Source organism: Oratosquilla oratoria, chromosome 15, assembly GCF_046742065.1.
Source record: "Oratosquilla oratoria isolate Oo_2021 chromosome 15, ASM4674206v1, whole genome shotgun sequence".
NCBI lineage: Eukaryota > Metazoa > Arthropoda > Malacostraca > Stomatopoda > Squillidae > Oratosquilla > Oratosquilla oratoria.
Genome location: NC_134791.1, coordinates 45,832,366 through 45,858,716, shown reverse-complemented (window position 1 = coordinate 45,858,716; position 26,351 = coordinate 45,832,366). Strand labels below are relative to the sequence as shown.

The 26,351-nt window shown below is 40.1% G+C and overlaps 1 protein-coding gene across 1 annotated transcript in view; it reads right to left on the bottom strand.

The window, feature by feature from the left end:
- Window positions 1-1,225: 1,225 nt before the first annotated feature.
- The window catches only part of Alg7 (Alg7 dolichyl-phosphate N-acetylglucosaminephosphotransferase), a 75,285-nt gene continuing 50,159 nt past the window's right edge, over window positions 1,226-26,351 (bottom strand). The window contains exons 5-7 of the mRNA XM_076198856.1: window positions 11,277-11,508; window positions 4,403-4,591; window positions 1,226-1,900 (exon numbers count right to left, since the gene is read on the bottom strand). Coding sequence (XP_076054971.1) covers window positions 1,597-1,900; window positions 4,403-4,591; window positions 11,277-11,508 — 725 coding nt within the window. The 3' untranslated portion in view covers window positions 1,226-1,596. The remainder of the gene's footprint in view (window positions 1,901-4,402; window positions 4,592-11,276; window positions 11,509-26,351) is intronic.

Below are 26,351 nucleotides of genomic sequence, written 5' to 3'. Positions count from 1 at the left end.
CAACAGCAACAACATTGTCCTACACTCACTCCAGACATCTCCACAAAATCTATTCATTGAATAACTTCTAGACTGAACTGGTGACTATAGCAAGTTTCTTAGGGGCCACAATACCTTTATGAGAGAAAACCTGGGAAACAGATTGACTGGTTTAAGTAGGAAACCAGTGTATATTTACCAGTGTCCTATTTTTGGCTATAAAACAACTTTTAAAAGTAATTATGTACTGTAACTAAAACTTCAAATTTCTTTGGCAGCTATATATTTTTTCTCTTTCTTTTTCAGATCAAATTTAAACCCACATGATATCCTGCAGTCATCACCAATTGAGGGGAAATAATACACTGAAATTTTTTACAACCATAGTTTTTATTTATACATTTTACATGTGTATGTAAAAAAAAATTATATATATATATATATATATATATATATATATATATGTATATATATACATATATATATATATATATATATATATATATTGCTGATAACCACAGGGAAAAAACGGAAAAGAAAACTAGAATTCCCAAGCGCTTTCGTGATATTTCACATCTTCAGGGGATTACAACAAAGAAAATTGTCACTTAGGTATATAAGAGGTAATACAATAAACTGGGAAAGGAACGGACATAACACATGGAGAAAATGACACAAACATTGAACACTTACAATTAAATCATTTTTGAAATGATTTAATTTGATTACAAATTTTGTCAATAATAAAATTATCTAATTTAAACAAACCATAGCTAATATTAATATTAGATCCTTCAGAATTTTTTATCCATATGCATTGAAAGTTGCATGATAAAAAATTCTGAAGGATCTAATATTAATATTAGCTATGGTTTGTTTAAATTAGATAATTTTATTATTGACAAAATTTGTAATCAAATTAAATCATTTCAAAAATGATTTAATTGTAAGTGTTCAATGTTTGTGACATTTTCTCCATGTGTTATGTCCGTTCCTTTCCCAGTTTATTGTATTACCTCTTATATACCTATGTGACAATTTTCTTTGTTGTAATCCCCTGAAGATGTGAAATATCACGAAAGCGCTTGGGAATTCTAGTTTTCTTTTCCGTTTTTTCCCTGTGGTTATCAGCAATCTTTTGGATCACGTGGTGTTGTGATCTTTTTGCATATATATATATATATATATATATATATATATATATATATATATATATTTATATACATATATATATATATATACATATATATATATATATATATGTATATATATACATATGGATATGTATACACACACACACACACACACCAAGGTGACAATCCCCTTATCTATGAATATAAAGGGATTGACTAGGTCATTTAGGTAAATACATTTGCACCAGATGATCCACTAACCAACCATGCCTAACTCAGAACACTGGAGTAAATCTGTTTTCATACACAACAAAAATATGCACCAATCTTATACCAACAAGGTACAGCACTAGCAAAGACCATTTTCTGTGTTCATAGGTATTTTGAAATGAATGACTAGAAATTGTAAACTCTGTAAAAACATACAATCAACAATTGTAACACTCAACCTGTAGGCACTTGTCTTCCTGTATTTCTAAATTTATCAATCATAAAAAAAACTAGCTAGAGGGTATCTTATGAAAAATGCTATGCAAGTACAGAATACTTGTAATACCAATAGCAATTTGGTGAGAGTCCCTTCATGCTGTGGTCCTGTCCATATCAATATAAAATTAATGAGGGTCAAATTGTTGATCCTACACATTTCACCATCACCAAGTCCTTCTTCTAGATGCACCAACTTAAGAATATGCAGCAGTCTTAACACTTGTAGAACAGGATGCTTCAAATCACTTGCCTTGAACTCTGCACAACTTGGCCCAACTTTATTGGTCTCTGGATCATATCTGGTGGGAAAAATAAATATTTGTGAGTTGTCCTATGATTAAATGTGTTTGAGATGAAATGTCTGAGAAGTATGGTAGGGGTTACTAGGCTGGATAGAGTGAGGAATGAGGAGGTGAGGAGGTGAGCAGGGGTGGAAAAGGAATTGAGAGATAGAGTTGATGAAAGAGTATTGGGATGGTTTGGACACATGGAAAGAATGAGTCAAGATTAGTAAAAGAAGTGTGGAAGGCAGAGATGGAAGGAGTGAACACAAGGGGCGACCTAAGATGGAATGGATGGATGGGGTAAAATGGGCATTGGGAAAGAGGGGGATGTCTGTTAAGGTAGGAAGGGAGAAGACAGAAGATAGGGGTGAGTGGAGAATGGTTGTGTATGGATGCATGGAAGGGAGTGGGTGAGGGATGTAGGGAGGTGAGGGAGTATGTGCAAATCATATTCCAATGCAGCCCAAAGGGATTTTGCCCCATGTTCTCTTTTTCTGCATGAGGGGATGGAAAAGGGGGGTCACTGATTAAATAAAGCGGCCTTGCTATGGGTGTCTTGTGTCTTGCTGCATTGGTTCTGACCCAGGGCAGTGAGTGAGATGCAGGGATGACCCATCATCCAGGAGCCAAGAAAAGAGAGGGAGGGATGGGGAATGGGAGTGGAGTATGTGGGGATGAAATGGGTGGGAGTGGATTTATGGATTTATGCCTTTGACTTTGGTTACCTCCCTTGTAAGGGGGAAAAATCCCTTGGTATATGTGTGTACAAATCCTCCACCATCAGTGACAAAAATGGGAACCAAGAAGTAAAGAACTGAACTAACAATTTATCCTTTACCTGTGTAAAGTAAATGAAGTGTAAGTACATACATACATACATATACCAAGGCTTTTTCCCCCTTACAAGGGGGGTAGCCAAAAAGAAAAAGGCATAAAATCATTACCACCCATTCCATCCCTGAATACACTCCACACCCCTCCACCCTCCCTCTCATCTTAGCACCTCCTGAATGACGGTTCATCCCTGCACCTTGTCCACTGCCCTGGGTCAGAAGCAGTGTCGCAAGACACAGCACATCAACAGCAAGGCCGCTTCATTAAATCGGCGACCCCCCCCCTCTCCGTCCCCCCCATTGCATAAAATGAGAGGACGGGGAGAAATCCCTTCGGGCTGCGTCAAATTTTGCTCACACATACTACCTCACCCCCCATCCACCCGCCCATTCCACCTCATGCAATCACAACATCATCCATATACAACCATTCTCCATTCACCCCTGTCTTCTGTCCTCTCCTGTCCTTCCTCAACAGACATTCCCCTCTTCCCCAAAGCCCCCTTCACCCCATCCATCCACCTCATCCTCGGACGTCCCCTCATGTTCACTCCCTCCACATCTGCCTTCCACACCTCTTTTACTAGTCTTTCTTCACTCATTCTTTCCATGTGTCCAAACCATCCTAATATTCTTTCATCAACCCTATCTCCCAGCTCCTTTTCCACCCCTGTTCTCCTCCTCACCTCCTCATTTCTCACTCTATCTAGCCTAGTAACCCCCATCATACTTCTCAGACACCTCATCTCAAACACATTCAAACTCCTTCTCTCTTCTTCTCTTATGTTCCATGTTTCTGCCCCATACAGTGCTGTTGGCACAATCACTCCTTCATACAGTCTCCTCTTAGCATCCATTCCCAAATGTCTATTCCTCATTACACTCTATAATCCACCAAGGCATTTACTCGCTTCTGTCAATCTACATTCTACCTCCACTTTCACTCCACCTTTCCCTGCCACATTTGCACCCAAGTATCTAAAACTATCCACTTCCTCCAGTCGCTCTCCCTTAACCCCTTCCATACGGTGCCGCCTACGTAGGCGTCATGAGGAGCAAGTGGATTCGCGACGCTGCCATATCGGCGTCTTGATTATATTTATTGTAGTCGCCCCTGTGTTTTTACATTCTCCCAAATGTGCCCTGAATCCCATTCTCTGTGGTTTTCAAAATTCACGGGTGAAAGAGAGAACGATCGATATAAGCGGTGACTATATTTTATGATGCGAGTATTATTACGACACGTCGTACGGCTGGCATTGGCTGCTGCCCGCGAGATTTAAGTCCCGTAGTGAAGTGGTTAATGCTCACTTCCAGTCTACTGCCACGTTCACCCCTTGTACATCTCATCACCTTACTTTTACCCACATTTATCTTCAGCTTTCTTCTATTACATACTCTCCCAAACTCTGCCACTAACTTCCTCAATCCCTCCTCCGATCCTGCTACAATCGCAGTGTCGTCCACAAACAACAGCTGGCTCACCTCCCACTTTTCTCCATTTTCTTTAACCATCTCCAATCCCTTGCCCACTACCCTTGCATTTACCTCTTGCACCACCCCATCCATGTATAAGTTGAACAGCCATAAAATAAACTATCTCTGGCACAAGCCAAAATACACATACAAGACAATATTTGCCAACATGTTAAGTTTCACAATAAACTGCTGAAAATGAGATTACCTTGGAAGACGATGCCTTGGGCATGGCAGTAAGCGGAAGAGTTGTGGAGTAGAGTACAAGAAGTTTAGTATTTGTGGTATGAAAAACAACAATAGTGTTTTGCTGAAGTGTCCAATGATGGCCACCACAGCAAAGGTCATTCCTGCAAAGTAGCAAAACGTGTCTCCCACAAAAACTCTTGCTGGATATCTGCAAAGGAAGAGAATATGTATATAAATTTCACCACCTTACTTTTACTCACATTTATCTTCAACTTTCTCCTCTCACACACTTTTCCAAATTCCATCACTAGCTTCCTTAATCCCTCCTCTGATCCTGCTACAAGTGCAGTGTCATCAGCAAACAACAACTGGCTTATCTCCCATTGTCCTCCATTCTCTCAAACCATCTCCAATCCCCTGTCTATCACCCTTGCATTTACCTCCCACACCACCCCATCCATGTATAAGTTGAATAACACATGGCAACATGACACATCCCTGGCAATGTCTCACCTTTAACTCAAACCACTTGCTCTTTCCATTCCTAATTCTAACACAGGCTCTACTATACATACATACATATACCAAGGCTTTTTCCCCCTTCCAAGGGAGGTAGCCAAAAAGGGAAAGGCATAAAAACACTCCCACCCATTTCATCCCTAAATACCCTCCACACCCCTCCCACCCTTCCTCTCATCTGAGCACCTCCTGGATGACGGGTCATCCCTGCACCCTGCCCACCGCCCTGGGTCAGAAGCAGTGTCGCAAGACACAGTACATCCACAGCAAGGCCGCTTCATTTAATCGGCGACCCCCCCTCTCCGTCTCCCTTTGCATATAAGGCGAGGACGGGGAGAAATCCCTTCGGGCTGCGTCAAAATTTACTACTCTGGTAAAAAAATCTTGACAGCTTTTAACAGCTTTCCTCCTATCCCATATATCTGCAATATCTCCCACACAGCCTTCCTGTCTACCCTTTCATAAACCTTTTCCAAATCCATAAAGGCTCAAAAAACATCTTTACCACATTCGATAAGGTACCTCATACGAAACTAATAAATAAGATAGTGTCAAAAGGTGGCATCAGAGGAAAATTATTGGAATGGATGAAAGACTTCCTGATTGGGAAGAAAATGAGAGCTGTAATTAGAGAAAAATTCTCCAACTGGGAAGAAGTAAAAAGCGGTGTCCCGCAAGGATCAGTACTGGCCCCAATCATGTTCATCGTATACATTAATGACATGAATGAAGGCGTGGAGTGCTATATGAATTTCTTTGCAGATGATGCAAAATTACTTAAGAAGGTAAAAATGGAAGAGGACTGCAACTCATTGCAACAAGATCTGGACACAATATGGAATTGGACTCAAAAGTGGGAAGTAAACTTTAATATAAAGAAATGCAGTATAATGGAATTTGGAAAGAGTAAAAACAGAATATCAAAAGATTACAGAATTGGGGAAGAAAAAATACTAAAAGCAAACTCTGAAAAAGATCTTGGAGTGATGATTGGAAAGGACATGAAACCAGATAACCATATAAATAAAATATTCGGAGAAACCTACAACTTATTGAGGTCAAAGTGGCATTTGCTTATATGGATGAAGAAATGATAAAGAAAATACTAACTCCACTAATAAGACCAAAACTTGAGTATGCAGCATCACTTTGGACACCCAGTACCAAAAAGAATATTAAGAAACTAGAAGGATTACAAAGAGTGACAACCAAACTAGCACCGACTCTCGTCGAACTAACATATGAGCAAAGACTATCCAAACTGAACCTACCAACTCTGGAACAAAGAAGAGAAAGAGGAGATTTGCTGACTATCTACAGAATAATGAAAGGAATGGAAGTTTAGACAGGAACGACCTGTTAGTGTGGGACAACGGTAAAACGAGAGGACATGGAAAAAAACTGAAAAAAGATAGTTATAGAAAAAAAATGAAAAGGAACAGTTTCCCACACAGAGCGATAAATATATGGAACAAATTAGACAATAAAACAGTATGTGCAAACACTATACAAGATTTTAAGATAAAACTTGATGCGGAGAGTTACAAAGACGGGTCACCACGAGCATAGCTCCCTTCCCATATATTACAACTAGGTAAATAAAAAACTTGATCCATGCAACCCCTACCTTTGCTAAACCCACATTCTTCCTCATCAAGTACTCTCTCTGTTCCTCTCCTAATCCTCTCAATCAAAACCCTCCCACAATCCTTCCCAACCACACTCAACAAACTGATCCCTCTGAAAATACTACACTCACATTTGTCCCCCCTTTCCCTTGTAAAGTGGACTATACAGGCACGCCTCCAGTCCTCCAGCACTCTACCCTCTTTTAGACAAATATTAACGACTTTAGTACGAGTCATATTCTCATGCTACTGTATGTACTATTCGCATTATAAAATATAAAATCACTGCAGTATTACTCATTCTCTTTTACTCTGAGTAATAATAAACACAGAAAACATGATCAAACCAGTTCACAGAATCCTGGAATAACTCATGTATAACTACAAAAAATATATATATATATAATCAAGATGCCAATGCAGGCATCCTTGTTTACCCACTTGTGCTTCATGATGCCTACATAAGCATCATCATACCAAAGTGATCGAACAACCTCACTAGCCAGTCCATCATCACTGTACCTCCCTTTTTAGACACTCCACATGACACCCATCTAATCCAGGTGCCTTACCTGCTCTCATCACTTCAATAACTACTTTCACCTCATCTTTTCTTATTTCTCCCCTTTTTTCTTCATCCTTCACTGTCATTTTCTTAGCAATACTGCAACCACCTTTCCTTCCATATTCTCCTTCACATTTAGCAACTCCTTAAAATAATCTGCCAACCTTTGTCTTATCGCCACCTCTTCCTTTATCATCTCTCCATCTGCACCTTTTACCTTTTCTTCTCTACTTGATTCGCCTCCCATACTCTTTTATTTTCTTTCAAAACATCTTTTTATTACTGTCATACTCTTCCCCCATTTTACATCTGTTCTCCTGTTTGCCTCCTTTACCTATGTCTTACTTCTCTTCTTTTTTCTTTGTAACTCTTATTATATGTTTCTCTCATCTTACTTTGCAACCAATCTGTGAATGCTCATTTCTTTTCTTCATCATCGCACCACTCACTACCCTTCCTCCTATTTCCTCCCATCCTCCTTGTTCCACACACCATCTTTACACACATATCTTGTGAATCCCTCCTTAAAACATCCCCATTCCTCCTCCACTCCTACCTCTACTCTGTCCTTCACTTCCTCCCACTCTTCTCTCTGCTTCTTGTACTCCAACTTTTCCTTCTTATTTATGCAGTTTACTTTAAGCACCTCTCTACCTTGTCCTTTTTCTCAATCTCCATCTATCCTCCACTCTCAACTTACCTTCTACCAATAAATGATTCCCTAACTCTCTCCCCTAAGAACATGGACATCCAAAATTCTTCCTACTCTTCTCCTGGGTACCACAATATAGTCCACTAAAGCCATATCTACCACCCTTCCATCCACCACCCTCTCCCATGTATACTTATATTTGACTTTCTTCTTAAACACTGTGTTAACTATCATCAACTCTCTACACACATCTCCACCAACAACTCTCCACTATGATTTTTTCCTGGCACTCCACACTTCCCAACCACTCTGTCTACTGGTCCATCCCCTACTCTAGCAATGAGATCTCTCAATACCACTACATTGACATTTCTCCCTAAACCTTCTATGCACTCATTTAAATTTATCCGAAGTTTCCTTTTCCTCTATATTCTTCTCACTACCAGGCCCATATGCACTTATAAAGACCCACAACTCCCTTCTCAGTTTCACTTTCATCTACATTAACCTTGAAGACACCTCCTTCCACTCCACCACATGTTTTCCTATCTCTTCACTTACTAGTATAGCCATCTGTTCTCTCCCTCATCTTCTCTTCACTCCTGACACCCTCCCTACTACACTCCCAAACTCAAACTCCCCCCTCCCTTTCAACTTAGTTTCACTCATTGCCAACACATTCATCTTTCTTCTCACAAACATACTACCTATCTCCTCCCTTTTATGCTCATCTGTACCACACCCATGCACATTAACCCCTTCCATACGGTGCCGCACACGTAGGCGTCATGAGGAGCAAGTGGATTCGCGACGCTGCCATATCGGCGTCTTGATTATATTTATTGTAGTCGCCCCTGTGTTTTTACATTCTCCCTAATCTGCTCTTAACCACTTCAGTACGGAACTTAAATCTCACGGGCAGCAGCCAATGCCAGCCGTACGACGTCTCGTAATAATACTCGCATCATAAAATATAGTCACCGCTTATATCGATCGTTCTCTCTTTCACCCGCGAATTTTGAAAACCACAGAGAATGGGATTCAGGGCACATTTGGGAGAATGTAAAAACACAGGGGCGACTACAATAAATATAATCAAGACGCCAATATGGCAGCGTCGCGAATCCACTTGCTCCTCATGACGCCTACGTGTGCGGCACCGTATGGAAGGGGTTAATCCCATTCTCTGTGGGTTTCAAAATTCAAGGGTGAAAGAGAGAACGATCGATATAAGCCGTGACTATATTTTATGATGCGAGTATTATTACGACACATCCTACGGCTGGCATTGGCTGCTACCCGCGAGATTTAAGTCCCGTAGTGAAGTGGTTAAAAGACCCAAACCTTAGGGTTCTGGTGGAAAACTTCTCTCGGACCTTCTTATGCCATGACTTTATTTTTAGGAATGCACCCTTTAGGGCTACAGAGAATAAGATGCCTAGTCCTATCCTCTGTCCTGTTTTAGTCACCTTTTATGACTCAAGTGGGAACATTCGGTGGCAGTATTCTTTCTCCCCTACCACAGGGTTTGGCAAAAATGGAAATGTATATTCAGAGAAGTGGTACAGGACAGTATTAAGAGTGGGGGGGGAGGGCAGCATAATGGAGGGACAGTCACAGTATAATAAAGTAGCATAATTTCTCTATGAGTAGAGATTTCCTCTAACACAGACAAAATGATGTGTGGCTCTGGTCCATAGGGGCACCCCATATAGACCCTAAAATATCAGCTGCATGCTACTGAGCAGATTTTTACCTCACAATAACATGCAGCCAATACCACAGATGGGGATTGTAAGTGCAAGTACTGTAAATAATTTCTTATGTTAGAATAATATAGGACATGTAAGATTTGAATAATGTTTAGATTAAAGGATTAATTAAATTACACTGTTCCACATATATGGTAGACAGAAATTACATCCAAATAATAATTGGATAAGAAATCAAAAAGCTTAATTTTTGGAGTAAGAAATCTCATGACTAAGCAATAAGCTGAAATAAACAAGCTTACTGGAACTAGTTATCCTGTTCCAACACAGGAAGTTAATGGATTGAATACTGCAGAGATTTTTTCCCTTTTTGCTTAACAGTCTGTCATACCACAACACACTCTACCTTTCCTAAACCCACACTGTTCCACTCCAATTACTTCCTCAGTTTCTCTCTTAATCAACTCTACACACACACCCATATGCCTTTCCAACTATACTAAACAAACTGATCCCTCTGTAACTACTACATTCACATTTGTCCCCTCTTCCTTTATAGTGGTACCTATTTCGATGAAGAAATGGTTTAAAAAATAATAGTCACACTAATAAGGCCTAGACTAGAGTATTCTGTGACACTATGGTCACCCAGTACCAAAAAAGAATATATAGAAAATTTAATGCATCCAGAGAGCAGCCATGCAAATGGCCCCAACACTTTCAAACCTGTCATATGAGGAGAGACTGGCTAAATTGAAATTACCAACTTTGGAACAAAGAAGAGAAAGAGGTGACCTGCTGACCATTTACAGAATCATGAAAGGCACAGAAGTCCTTGATAGAGAGGACTTATTAAATTGGGATAACAGAAATATAAGGGGACATGATAAAAAACTCAAAAAGGATAGTTATATAAGAGACGTGAAAAAAAAAAATTCCACAGTGTGGTGGATATCTGGAACAAACTGGATAAAACAATGGTGTGTGCCAAAACTATACACGAATTTAAGAGCAAACTAGACACTGTGAGATACAAAGACAGGACACCACAAGCATAGCTCCCCTTCCCATAAGATACAACTACGTAAATCCAACTAGGTAAATCACTTCAGTACGTTAATGCCTACATTGGCATCATGAGGCGCAAATGGGTACACAAAGATACCGGCGTGTGTCTTGATAATACTTTTTTTTTTTTGTAGTTGTACATGAGTAACCCCCAGATTCTGTGAACTGGTTTGATCACATTTTCTGTTTATTTTTATTCAGAGTAAAAGAGATTGAGTAATACAGCAGTGACTATATTTTATAATGCAAGTAGTGTGATGCAAATTATATATGGCAGCCGATGCTGCACGCAAGAATTTGAGTCATAATGAAATGGTTAAACACACATTAAACAACCTCACTAGCCAATTTGCTATAACCATTCCTCTCTTTGTCAGATACTCTGCTTGAAACCCAACCAACCCAGGTGCTTTACCAGATTTCCTCATTTTCAATGTTCTTTGTACCTTATCTTTTCCTACAGCCAAGTCATTTTCCTCTTACATCAGTCATTTTCTTATTTCTTCCCACTGCCACAATCAATCAATCCCTAACCTCTTCCACATTCAACAATTATTTTAAATATTCTATCCATCTTCCCCTTATCACCTTCAATTCTATTAACACCTGTTCACCAGCACCCTTTACATTTTCCTCCCTACCTGACTCACCCCTCCTCACTTCCTTTATAAAATTCATAACAGTATGCCCATGATACAATAATGACATTGAAACATGTGATAAACAAGTATATAGTGCTGTTTGCTTACTTATTAAAATAGAAGAGCCCCAGGGTACTTGCAGTAAAGGGTAGCATGAAGTACAAAGAAAAAGCATGTGCTCTTCCTTGGTAGCCACCCAATTCAATCAAATTGAAGAAAATGACAGATGCAGAGATGACCAGGGACTGACCAACTTCAAGTCCATTGATACCTGAATAGATGTTGATTGCATTGGTGCAAAACACAGCCAACAGTGCCATGTACAAATAATATAGGGGTCCTGAAATTTAGAATTAAAGAAGATTAGGAAACTAATACAACTTATATCCTCATATAAATCTAACAAGCCACATGAAATGTTCCTACAACATAAACATTCCATTATATTATAATGCATGTATTGTGACCTAAGTTTAAAAATAAAAAAGCTTTTCCCAGAAAGATTTTTTTTTCAATCTGTATACAAAAGAGGACAGGGGAGTCATATGAGACGTACAAAGAAAAGAAAAGAGAAGTAAAGCAAAAGGTAAAGGAGGCAAAGAGGAGAGCAGATGTGAAATGGGGTAGGAGTATGACAGAAAATTTTGAAAGTAATAAAAAGATGTTTTGGAAAGAAATTAAGAGAGGAAGAGGAGGCGAATCAAGTAGGGAAGAAAAGGTAAAAGGTACAGATGGAGAGATGATAATGGAAGAGATGGCAGTGAGGGGAAGATGGGCAGAATATTTTAGGGAGTTGCTGAATGTGAAGGAGGATAGGGAAGGAAAGATAGCTGCAGTGGGAAATGCGAAGAAAATGAGAGTGATGAGTGAGGAGAATGGAGGAGAAATAAGGAAGCATGAAGTGAAGGCAGTTGTAAAGATGATGAAAGCAGGTAAGGCACCTGGTCTGGATGGATGCCATGCAGAATGTCTGAAAAAGGGAGGTTCAGTGATGGTGGACTGGTTGGTGAGGTTATTTAATGTTTGCTGGAGAGAGGGTAGAGTACCGGAGGACTGGAGAAGTGCCTGTATAGTTCCTCTTTACAAGGGAAAAGGGGACAAGTGTGAATGTAGTAATTTCAGAGGGATTAGCCTGTCGAGTGTAGTAGGGAAGGCTTATGGGAGGATCTTAATTGAGAGGATTAGGAGAGGAACAGAAGGAGTAATTGGTGAGGAACAGTGTGGATTTAGGACGGGTAGAGGTTGTGTAGATCAGATCTTTGTGGTAAGACAGATATGTGAGAAAGCTATAGGAAAGGGGAAGGATGTTTTTTGGGCTTTTATGGATCTGGAAAAGGCTTATGATAGGGTAGACAGAAAGGCACTGTGGGAGGTTATGCAGATTTATGGGATAGGAGGAAAGCTTTTGGGAGCTGTCAAGAGTTTTTATGAGAGTAGTAGAGCATGTGTTAGGATTAGAAATGGAGAGAGTGAGTGGTTTGAAGTAAAGGTGGGACTTCGTCAAGGATGCGTTATGTCGCCCTGGCTGTTCAACTTATACATGGATGGGGTGGTGCGAGAGGTGAATGCTAGGGTAGTGAGTCAGGGATTGGAGATGGTTAAAGAAAATGGAGAAAAGTGGGAGGTGAGCCATCTGTTGTTTGCGGATGACACTGCGCTTGTGGCAGGGTCAGAGGAGGGATTGAGGAAGCTGGTGGCAGAGTTTGGGAGAGTATGTGATAGAAGAAAGCTAAAGATAAATGTGGGTAAAAGTAAGGTGATGAGATGTACAAGGGGTGAAAGTGGCAGTAGACTGGAAGTGAACATTAAGGGAAAGCGACTGGATGAAGTGGATAGTTTTAGATACTTGGGTGCAAGTGTAGCAGGAAAAGGTGGCGTGAAGGTGGAGGTAGAATGTATATTGAGAGAAGCGAGTAAATGCCTTGGTGGTTTAAAGAGTGTAATGAGGAATAGACATTTGGGAATGGATGCTAAGAGGAGACTGTATGAAGGAGTGATTGTGCCAACAGCACTGTATGGGGCAGAAACGTGGAACATAAGAGAAGAAGAGAGGAGTTTGAATGTGTTTGAGATGAGGTGTCTGAGAAGTATGGTGGGGGTTACTAGGCTGGATAGAGTGAGAAATGAGGAGGTGAGGAGGAGAACAGGGGTGAAAAAGGATTTGGGAGATAGGGTTGATGAAAGAATATTAGGATGGTTTGGACACATGGAAAGAATGAGTGAAGAAAGACTAGTAAAAGAGGTATGGAAGGCAGATGTTGAGGGAGTGAACATGAGGGGACGTCCTAGGATGAGGTGGATGGATGGGGTGAAGGGGGCTTTGGGGAAGAGGGGAATGTCTGTTGAGGAAGGAAGGGAGAGGACGGAAGACAGAGGTGAGTGGAGAATGGTTGTATATGGATGATGTTGTGACTGCATGAGGAGGAATGGGCGGGGGGTTGGGGGTGGGGTAGTATGTGTGAGTAAATTTTGACGCAGCCCGAAGGGATTTCTCCCCGTCCTCGCCTTATATGCAAAGGGGGACGGAGAGGGGGGGTCGCCGATTAAATGAAGCGGCCTTGCTGTGGATGTACTGTGTCTTGCGACACTGCTTCTGACCCAGGGCGGTGGGCAGGGTGCAGGGATGACTCGTCATCCAGGAGGTGCTCAGATGAGAGGAAGGGTGGGAGGGGTGTGGAGTGTATTTAGGGATGAAATGGGTGGGAGTGTTTTTATGCCTTTCCCTTTTTGGCTACCTCCCTTGGAAGGGGGAAAAAGCTTTGGTATATGTATGTATGTATGTATGTATACAATTTTCAATAAATATCACTAAGCATAATCAATTAATCAATCCTTTGCCCCACTTCAGCTCATAAGTCATTAAGTACAGGTTTTGTATTGCTTTCTGGAGTTAGTAAGTGAAGGACAGGGTAGTATTAAGTGCTCTGTGTCGTGTGTGGTGGTTGTATCTTTGGCAATTGGTGTCTGTTGTAAGGCCAATTCAGTTTTGGTACTGTTTTAGTGTGCAGTACTGACATAAACATAAGCACACCATTATAACTCTAGCTTGTCTTGGAAGTGATATTTCTTTTAAACCAAGTTATTGGGGAGTTGGTCAGTCCAATGCCCCACATCTCTTTCTGGAGATTCCCAGCTCCCAGGTAACCAGCAACAGCCACTAGAACAGCCCATTAGTTGCTCAAGGAAGAAATATTTTGTTGTCTGGATATAGCTGGGGTGAGGCAGTGTAGAAAGAGGTGTTCAGTGTCTTTTGTGTGCTTGTTGCATTGGAGCAGTTTGTTTCTGATGCCAGGCCTATTCTGTGATTATATTCTTTTGGTGTTGGCTTGTGACCTAAATGAAGAAAAGATTAATCAATGTAGTGACAATCATGTGAAGTAAAATTCTGTCTCTCACTTCCTCCCTAGTTGATATTGTGTTCTTATTCTTATATATTATTAGAAAATTCATAATCATAATCTCTATATATTCATAATTAAATAAATTTCTTTGTAATAAAGTTTTGTAAATGGTAAATGATCAGTTTATTTTCTCTTGAACCTGAATAAAAATATTATTCACTAACTAATTAGTTAGGACAAATATTACTAAAGTAATTAAGTACTAAAGTAATTAAGAGAGGATGTGATAAGTGGTGACCTTTGCCTAAGATCAAAAGAGGGAGAGAAAGCCTGAATAATTAACATTTACAAAAATGGATAATGCATAAGAAGAAAGTAAACTTTATTGAAGTAGGGAGAAATGAAAGTGAGTCCATAATAGAAATAAAAAAGTTTAGGAAACCTGAGCTAATCAAGACACCAGAAAGATGTGGGTTAGAAAATCATCCTAGAAGTAGCAGAGGAGAAATTCTTAATGAATTAATAGATTATATGTTAGATGAGGGCATAGTGTCTGAGGAGGAAGACAACGAATGGATACACAAAAGTATTACCATAGAACAACAATTAATTATAAAGACTAGAAATAGAATTAACTCAGTCACAACATTACAAAGCTTAAATTGAAACACAGATAACAAATCCTGAGGCTGAAGTTAGACTTCCAGAAATTAGGGCAGCAATAGATCCTAAACCTATCAATTAGTCAGAAGAGGTAGCATTTGATGTCTCTAAATATATATCATACCTCCCTAGTTTCAAAGAAAGTGATCCTGAAATATTCTTTTGTTAAGTAGAGAAAGTTCTTTCTCAACTTAAAATCAAACAAAAACACTGGAGTTTACTTATACAAAATAAGTTTATAGCAAAGTTTACACATCCCTAGGAAGTGAGGAAAGTGATTATTATAATGTATAAAGAAGGATATCCCCTGTGGTGGGGGAAAAGAATACTCCCACCAAGTATTTCCACTTGGATCGTAAGAGGCGAGAAGAAAGGGACGGGAATTGGGACTAGGCATCCTTCTCCTTGTAGCCCCACAGGGGACATTCCTAAAAGAAAAAGTAAAGGCATAAGAGGGTCTGGGAGTTTTCCGACCAGCACCCTAAGGTTTGGGTCTTTTAATGTGCGTGGATGTGGTACAGATGAGAGTAAAAGAGAAGAGATAGGTAGTATGTTTGTGAGAAGAAAGATGGATGTGTTGGCTTTGAGTGAAACTAAGTTGAAAGGGAAGGGTGAGTGTAAGTTTGGGAGTGTAAGTGGGAGGTTATCAGGAGTGAAGAGAGGGCGAGGGAGGGAAGGGGTGGCTATTCTAGTAAGTGAAGAGATAGGAGTGGAAGGAGGTTTCCTCAAGGATAATGTGGATGAAGGAGATGGGAAAGGAGATGTGGGTCTTTGTAAGTGCATATGGGCCTGGCAGTGAGAAGAGTGTAGAAGAAAGGGAGGCCTTTTGGATAGATTTAAATGAGTGCATAGAGGATTTAGAAAGAAATGTCAGTGTAATAGAACTAGGAGACCTTAATGCTAGGGTAGGAAATGGTCCAATTGATGGAGTGGTTGGGAAATGTGGAGTTCCAGGAAAGAATCGTAGTGGAGAGTTGATGGTGGAAATGTGTCTAGAAAGAGAGTTGATGATAGCAAATACAGTGTTTAAGAAGAAAGTCAAGCATAAGTACACATGGGAGAGGGTGGTGGATGGAAGGGTGGTAGATAGAGCATTAATGGATTATGTAGTGGTAAATAGGATTATGATAGGAAGAGTTAAGGATGTACATGTGCTAAGGGGAGAGGGTGGGGGAATATCAGATAATTTTTTGGTGGAAGGTAAGTTGAGAGTGGAGGATAGATGGAGAAAGAGGAAAGGGACAAAAGGTAGGGAGGTGCTTAGAGTGAATTCTTTAAATGAAAAGGAAAAGGAGAAGGAGTACGAGGAGAAGCTGAAGGAGGAGTGGGAGGGAGTGAAGGATAGAGTAGAGCTAGGTGTGGAGGAGGAGTGGGGATGATTCAAGGAGGGAGTCATAAAGTGTGCAAGGATGGTGTGTGGAACAAGAAGGACAGGAGGAAATAGAAGGAAGGGTAGTGAATGGTGGGATGAGGAAACAAAGAAGGTTGTAGAAGAGAAGAAGCGAGCTTTCACAGATTGGTTACAAAATAGGACGAGGGAGTCATATGAGAGGTACAAAGAAAAGAAAAGAGAAGTAAAGCAAAAGGTAAAGGAGGCAAAGAGGAGAGCAGATGTGAAGTGGGGTAAGAGTATGACAGAAAATTTTGAAAGTAATAAAAAGATGTTTTGGAAAGAAATTAAGAGAGGAAGAGGAGGTGAATCAAGTAGAGAAGAAAAGGTAAAAGGTGCAGATGGAGAGATGATAATGGAAGAGAAGGCAGTAAGGGGAAGATGGGCAGAATATTTTAGGGAGTTGCTAAATGTGAAGGAGGATAGGGAGGGAAGGATAGTTGCAGTGGGAAATGCTAAGAAAATGAGAGTGATGAGTGAGGAGAATGGAGGAGAAATAAGGAAGCATGAAGTGAAGGCAGTTGTTAAGATGATGAAAGCAGGTAAGGCACCTGGTCTGGATGGATGCCATGCAGAATGTCTAAAAAAAAAAAGGAGGTACAGTGATGGTGGACTGGCTGGTGAGGTTATTTAATGTTTGCTGGAGAGAGGGTAGAGTGCCAGAGGACTGGAGGAGTGCCTGTATAGTTCCACTTTACAAGGGAAAAGGGGACAAGTGTGAATGTAGTAGTTTCAGAGGGATTAGCTTGTTGAGTGTAGTTGGGAAGGCTTATGGGAGGATCTTGATTGAGAGGATTAGGAGAGGAACAGAGGGAGTAATTGGTGACGAACAGTGTGGATTTAGGACGGGTAGAGGTTGTGTAGCTCATATCTTTGTGGTAAGACAGATATGTGAGAAAGCTATAGGAAAGGGGAAGGATTTTTTTGGGCTTTTATGGATCTGGAAAAGGCTTACAATAGGGTAGACAGAAAGGCACTGTGGGAGGTTATGCAGATATACAGGATAGGGGGAAGGCTTCTAGGAGCTGTCAAGAGTTTTTATGAGAGTAGTAGAGCTTGTGTCAGGATTAGAAATGGAGAGAATGAGTGGTTCGAGGTAAATGTGGGACTTCGTCAAGGATGCGTTATGTCGCCCTGGCTGTTCAACTTATACATGGATGGGGTAGTGCGAGAGGTAAATGCAAGGGTAGTGGGTCAGAGATTGGAGATGGTTAAAGAAAATGGAGAAAAGTGGGAGGTGAGCCAGCTGTTGTTTGCGGACGACACTGCACTTGTGGCAGGATCGGAGGAGGGATTGAGGAAGTTGGTGACAGAGTTTGGGAGAGTATGTGATAGAAGAAAGCTAAAGATAAATGTGGGTAAAAGTAAGGTGATGAGATGTACAAGGGGTGAAAGTGGCAGTAGACTGGAAGTGAGCATTAAGGGAGAGCGACTGGATGAAGTGGATAGTTTTAGATACTTGGGTGCAAATGTGGCAGGAAAAGGTGGAGTGAAGGTGGAGGTAGAATGTAGATTGAGAGAAGCGAGTAAATGCCTTGGTTGATTAAAGAGTGTAATGAGGAATAGACATTTGGGAATGGATGCTAAGAGGAGACTGTATGAAGGAGTGATTGAGCCAACAGCACTGTATGGGGCAGAAACATGGAACATAAGAGAGGAAGAGAGAAGGAGTTTGAATGTGTTTGAGATGAGGTGTCTGAGAAGTATGATGGGGGTTACTAGGCTAGATAGAGTGAGAAATGAGGAGGTGAGGAGGAGAATAGGGGTGGAAAGGGAGTTGGGAGATAGAGTTGATGAAAGAGTATTAGGATGGTTTGGACACATGGAAAGAATGAGTGAAGAAAGACTAGTAAAAGAGGTATGGAAGGCAGATGTGGGGGGAGTGAACATGAGGGGACGTCCGAGGATGAGGTGGATGGATGGGGTGAAGGGGGCTATGGGGAAGAGGGGAATGTCTGTTGAGGAAGGACGGGAGAGGACAGAAGACAGGGGCTAATGGAGAATGGTTGTATGTGGATGATGTGATACATGAGGTGGAATGGGCGGGGGGATAGGGGGTGAGGTAGTATGTGTGAGCAAAATTTGATGCAGCCCAAAGGGATTTCTCCCCATCTTCTCCTTTTATGCATGAAGGAACAGAGAGGGGGGGTCGCCGATTTAATGAAGCGGCCTTGCTGTGGATGTGCTGTGTCTTGCGACACTGCTTCTGACCCAGGGCAGTGGACAGGGTGCAGGGATGACCCGTCATCCAGGAGGTGCTAAGATAAGAGGGAGGGTGGAGGGGTGTGGAGTGTATTCAGGGATGGAATGGGTGTTAATGATTTTATGCCTTTTTCTTTTTGGCTACCTCCCTTGTAAGGGGGAAAAAGCCTTGGTAAATGTATGTATGTATGTATAAAGAAGGATCCTTGAAATTTATGAGGTAATACCTGAATCACATGGAATAAATTTCAGATCTCAAAAGAAAGATATACAACAGACTTACATGGACTATGCATCTCAATTAATTAGGCTTTGCAATAGATGGCTAAGGGCCATAAAAGTCCATTCTTATGAGGAATTGAGGGAACTCATACTTTTGGAACCATTCGAAAGCTCAGTATCACCTACCCTAAAAATTCATTTACATACATATATCAAAGGCTTTTTCCCCCTTACAAGGGAGGTAGCCAAAAAACAAAGGCATAAAAACCATTCCCACCCAATCCATCCCCAACATACTCCACTCCCATCCACCCCCTTCCCTCCCTCTTATCTTGGTACCTACTGGATGACAGGTTATCCCTGCATCTTGCCCACTGCCCTAGGTCAGAAGCAATGTTACAAGACAGCACATCCACAGCAAGGCTGCTTCATTAAATCAGCAACCACCCCCTCTCCGTCCCCTCATGCAGAAAATGAGAAGACTGGGAGAAATCCCTTCGGGCTGTGTCAATTTATTTTTCACACATACTCCCTCACCCCCCATCCCCTACCCACTCCACCTCATACATCTCAGTATCATTCAAACACAACCATTCTCATTCATCCCTATCTTCTGTCTTCTCCCATCCTTCTTCAACAGACATTCCCCTCTTTCCCAATGCCCCTTTTACCCCATCCATGCATCCCAACCTAGGCCACCTCCTCATCTTCACTTCTTCCACATCTGCCTTCCACACCTCTTTTATTAGTCATTCTTCACTCATTCTTTCCATGTGTCCAAACCATCCCAATATTCTTCCATCAACTCTATCTCCCAACTCCCTTTCCACCCCTGTTCTCCTCCTCACCTCCTCATTTCTCACTCTATCCAGCCTAGTGACCCCTATCATACCTTAATGCACCTCATCTCAAATACATTCAAACTCCTCCTCTCTTATGTTCCATGTTTCTGCCCCGTACAGTGCTGTCAGCACAATCACTCCTTCATACAATCTCCTTTTAGCATCCATTCCTAAATGTCTATTTCTCATTACACTTTTTAATCCCTCAAGGCATTTACTCACTTCTCTCAATCTACATTTACATATAGAAGAAAGAAATTCTTCCAATCTATAAGAAGCATCATACATTGCACACTCGTATGCTCTTGTTCATCAGAAACCTGATATTCCTAAGAACCCTTATGAACTTTGTCCTGCTCTAGGTAGGTACTCACAATAACCCAAATGATGTACCAAGAGAAGTAAAGTCGAATAATCTGAGAGAATTTAGAAATCAATAAAAATATGAACCTAAATCTATTCAAGCCTCTTATCCTAGATATAGTTCTCAGAATCAAGTACTTTCATATTCTTGTTGTCATAAAGAGGGTCATCATATATCAGAATGTAGGAGAAGACCTAGTTTCCCTAACCATTCTCAACCAGTCCTTACTTAAAAGAGTTCCCCTGGAACCTTCAATCAAAATCCTTCAAATAAAATGGCCCAAACTATCAAAATTAAGAAGAATAATGAAAAAACCTAAACCTACTTCCACAAGTAAGACAGTCTTCAACTCTCATCCTTTCCCATACCTTGCCATCTCTTCCAGGACTTGATCCATGATTTGAGCCATTCATCATGAAAGGAACTATATTTCCTATAGTGAAAAGTCAACATCCATCTCTGTCCTCAGAGACACAGAGGCTATAAACTTTCATGTTATATGACACCCTGCTAAATCTTGTATGCAACAAGATGTAATTATTGACATTGTAGGAGGGATTAGAAAACTTCCCCTTCACAAAATGTTCCTATATACTAATATTGTCAAGGAAGAAGTTTGTGGTTGCTGCTGTTGATGAATTACCTGTAGAAGGTATTCAATATCTTTTGTCAAATGAGTTAGCTAGCAGTAAAGTCAAATCTCCCGTGGTCACCAAAGATCCAGAATCCAAAGACTTCTCCCTAGATGATCCTTCTATTTACCCTGTGTGTACTGTGACCCCTTCTCAGAGAAAATGAGAGTCCAATTTAAAACAGCTGGACTCTTTATGTACAATCATTGAATCTCTTTAACAAGGACCCTCAATCTTCAGACAACAGTTCTTCTGTTCCTCTGGATTCAGAATCTCTTGACATTGACACCCTCTTTGTAGAAGGCATTTATAATAATGATAGTCCTTCTATTGCAAGTGTATCGAGAGAATCATTGATTAGTGCCCAAAAAGAGGACCAATCTCTTTCATCCCTTTAGGATCAATGTGTGTTCAAATTTCAATCCGAGGGTTTGTCTTGATGTTATTACTTGGATGAAGGTGTTCAGATGTGCAATTGATTAGCACATGATATCCCTATGGATCAATCTTGGAAAGCTAAAAACCAGATTGTTATCCCCTTTAGCATGCAATCACAAATACTTTACATGGCCCATGACACTCCTCTGGCTGGTCATCAAGGAGTCGGAAAAACTTTGGCAGACATCCTTAGACATTTCTACTGGCCTCTCATTAGGAAAGAGGTTTCCCAATATTGTAAAGTTTGTCCTACATGCCAGAAAGTTGGCAAACCTAATCAATCTATCCCCAAGGCATTCTTAAAACCTGTCCTTGCTCTAGAAGAACCTTATTCTAAAGTCTTAATAGACTGTGTGGGACCTTTCCCCTTTCTAAGAGCAGAAACAAATATCTACTTAGCATCATGTGTCTAACCACACATTCTCTTAAAGCTATTCCTTTTAAGAACATTAGAGCCAACAACATTATTGAAGTATTTCTCCGTAGTAGTGATCAAGGCAGTAATCTTCCAATTTCAAAACCTTTCTTAGAAATCTAGCAATACATCAAACTGTGTCTTCACCCTACTGCCCTCAATCCCAAGGTGCATTAGAGAGATTTCATGTGAATCTAAAATCTATGCTTAGGAAGTATGTGTTAGAGAACAAAGACTGGAAAGTAGGATTCCCTTCTTTGCTATTTGCAACTAGAACTTCAATCCAAGAAAATATAGGTTTTTCCCCAGCTGAACTCATATTTGGACATGAAATAAGAGGTCCCTTTAAATGTTAAAAGAAAAATAATGAATCCATAAAATCCTACAGAAATGAATCAATATGTAGGACAGATGTCGGGAAAGTTGAAACAAGCTTGGAACTTAGTAAAGGAACATTTGAAACAAGCCAGATCCAGAATGAAATGGCATTATGATAAAAATTCACAGATTAGGAATTTCAGGACAGGAGATGAAGTCCTTCTATGTTTGCCTTTACAGGGAGACTCACTCCAAACAAAATATCAAGGTCCCTACATTATTTTAGAAAGAAAAAAATTACTTAAATTATGGCATCTCCACTTCAGACAGGAAAGATTAAAATACTTTGTCATATAAGTTCTCTTAAAAAGTATCAATGCGGTACAAACTAACATTGTGAGACAAGATTCAGATGATCAAAACTCTACTCATCCTGGGTTACTCTTACAGAATTCCTTAGCTCTGAAAAAGTTGGATGAAAAACTGTCCCATTTAGAAGCTGAATGTCAAGATGATTTGGTAAGTTTAATTCATTCATATCCTTTGTTAACTTCAGATGTGCCATGACAAATGTCCACTGTAGAACATCAGATAGAGTTAACCCAGAACAAAATCATTAAAAGTCACCCATACAGACTCAATCCTGAGAAAAGAGAGATCTTGCAGAAAGAGGTAAAGTCCTTACTTCTACGAGGATTATTAGAACCTTCCTCTAGTCTTTGGTCCTCCCTTTGTTTATTAGTTCTCAAAACAGGTGGAAAATTTAGATTAATGATAGACTATAGAAAGCTGAATAGCATTACTAAAGATGACACCTATCCTTTACCTTGCATAGATCATCATAGTATAAGAACATAAGAAGGCAACTGCAAGAGACCATGTCTATTACCATCTGTTATCCACATTCACAATGTTATCCAACCTTTTCTTAACCCCTTCGATACGATGACGCCTACGTAGGCGTCATGAGGAGCAAGTGGGTACGCAAGGATGCCGATGTCGGTGTCTTGATTACATTTACTGTAATTGTACCTGCGTGACCCCCATACTCTGTAAACTGGCTTCATCATATTTTCTATTGTTATCAAAATTCACGGGTGAAAGAGAGAACGAGCAATACAGCAGTGACTTTATTTCTTATGATGAGAGTATTATGACACAACATCGCACGTCTGGCAGCTAATGCTGCCCGCGAGATTTTGGCCCGGAATGAAGGGGTTAAAATAACTGATGGTTTCAGCAGTAACTACATGGTTACTAAGTTTGTTCTATTTGTTGACCACTCTATTGGTAAACTAGTTCTTGCCTATTTCCTTCTTAACCACTTTGATATGATGACGCCTACATAGGTGTCATGAGGCGCGAGTAGGTACACAAGAATGCCGGCATCAGTGTCTTGATTATATACATATTTTTTGTAGTTGTACACAAGTTAACCCCAGATTTTGTGAACTGGTTCAATCACATTTTCTGTGTTTATTATTATTCAGAGTAAAAGAGAATGAGTAATACAGCATTGACCTTATACTCTATAATGCAAGCAGTATGATCCATCGTTCATATGGCAGCTGATGCAAGAATTTGATTCGTACTGAAGGTTAAATCTAAATTCATCCAATTCAAATGCATTACTGTGAGTTCTGCTTTGTTGGCTTAAAATGATGACCTTGTTTGTGTCACCCTTGTTAAAGCCTTTGATCCACTTGAACACCTCTATTAGACCAGCCCACATTCTGCGTCTTTCCAGTGTAAATCAAGGCACCTAAGCCTGTCCTCATAAGGTAAATTTCTAAGCCCATGCATCATTTTGGTCATTTTACTCTGTACTGATTCTAATGAACTGATATTCATTCTATAGGACAGAGACAAAAAATGTACCGCTTAGTCAAAGATGGGTCTAATGTCAGATAGTGTTTGATAATTACCTCTGCCATTTTATTCATAACCATCCTAGCAATAAAACCTAATGTGCAGTTTCCTGGATTTAAGGTCAGGACTTACTAGAACTAATTCTCTTTTGCACTCAGTTTTCTCTAAAATAGTATAATCTTTCTGGGTTGTGTAAATCTACATTTAACACACTGCACTCGTGAGATATTGAAATCCATTTGCCATTTCACCAGGCATATGAACAATTTGTTAAGATCATCCTGCAGAATCTCGGCATCTTCCTCTGACCTAATTAGGTATCCTATTTCAGTGTTGTGTGTAAACTTACTAACATCACTATTAACCCCTTCCATACGGTGCCGCACACGTAGGCGTCATGAGGAGCAAGTGGATTCGCGACGCTGCCATATCGGCATTTTGATTATATTTATTGTAGTCGCCCCTGTGTTTTTACATTCTCCCAAATGCGCCCTGAATCCCATTCTCTGTGGTTTTCAAAATTCGCGGGTGAAAGAGAGAACGATCGATATAAGCCGTGACTATATTTTATGATGCGAGTATTATTACAACACGTCATACGGCTGTCATTGGCTGCTGCCCGCGAGATTGAAGTCCCGTACTGAAGTGGTTAATTCCTTTGTCCAAGTCATTTATATACATATTGAACAACAAGGGACTCAAAACAGAGCCCTGGGGAACTCCACTAGAAACACTCCCCCAGTTGGATTCTACACCTTATACAGTGACCTGCTGTTTTCTGTCAATGATCCAAGCTCTAATCCATTTAAACATTTTTCCTCCTATGCCATGGGGTTTGACTTTCTTTAGTAGTCTCTGGTATGATACCTTGTTGAACACTTTGCTAAAGCCAAGGTATATAACATCATAACTATCATTGTTATCTGACACCTTGGCAACATTAGTGTAAAACAACAGATTAGTTACACATCTTACCCTTGGAGAACCCATGCTGTGAGTCACAAATCAAATTACGTCTCTCAATGTGATCTCTGATTCTATTAGCTGTTATTGATTCAAGCATTTTACCTACAACTAATTTCAAACAGATTGGCTTGTAGTTGCATATGTAAGAAGCTAGTAGACAAGTGAGCAGAAAGAGGGGTAGATGACATGCATTATATTTTTAATTTACACAATACCCAAAGGCATGGGGTTGCACAACCTCGCTATCAACCTTGTGTTTATAAATAATGGCTGGGGGCCAGAATGTTTTACTTACTACTTATATACCAAGTTATGCAGAGATTTGAGATTGCTTAAGTAAACAATATTGTATATAGACTTGTAACAATGAATCTGATTGGAGAAAGGGTGGAGAAAATTCAATTGGTTCACAATTGTAAGATCACACCCTTAGGGGAGGATCTTAACCCCTTCCATATGGTGACGCCTACGTAGGTGTCATGAGGAGCAAGTGGGTACGCGAGGATGCCGACGTCGGCGTCTTGATTATATTTATTGTAGTTGTACCTGTGTGACCCCCATACTCTGTAAACTGTCTTCATCATATTTTCTATGGTTATCAAAATTCAAGGGTGAAAGAGAAAATTATTAATACAGCGGTGACTTTATTTTTTATAATGCGAGTATTATGACGCAACATCGCACGTCTGGCAGCTAATACTGCCCACGAGATTTTGGCCCAGAGTGAAGGGGTTAAATATAAAGTTAAAGATCATTGGACTAAAGAAATCATGACATCATTGCAGAACTTACCTGGGACCTAAAATGAGTGTTCTTGATGGGAGTCCCTTGGTGTACCAGAGAGAACCAAGTGTAGTAAAATTTATGAAAAAAGGAAGAAAACTTTCTGACAACTTTCACTGCCCAATACTAAAGATCAAAACTAAAGGAATAGAACTTTAAAAGTAGGAACAAAGCAGTAAAAATTTAAGAGACATACAAAACAAAAGAGCATGAAAGTGGCAGGCTTAGAGTGGTGGCAGTGGTGGGATGACACCAATGCTACTAAAAAATACTACGGTAAACCCTCGATATAACGGATAATATGGGGACAGGGGTCTGTCATTATATCTGAAGATCCATTATAACCGAGGATCCGTTATATCCTATGGAAATACTGTACCAGACATATCTGTTATATCCGAAGATCCATTACAACCAAGGATCCATCACTATAACAGATGAAAATCAAAGTATGAAATGGAAGAAAATAAAAATATTAAATTACTATAACAATTGGAAGGACTTCTGTAGGACCCCTCATTGCAGGTCAAGTTTTCACTAAACCTATTCAAATACTTATTGATACAGGATCTATAGTCAATGTTTTAAAGCTATTGAAAATGAGAGTGAAAATCTTGGAACCAATCCACTACCCATTGCAAGGAGTAACAAAAAGTCAGTTAAAAACATTAGGTAAGATAGTAGATATAATTTTGTATAGAAATGAGCACTTGCACATTCCAGTGATAGTTGTGGAAG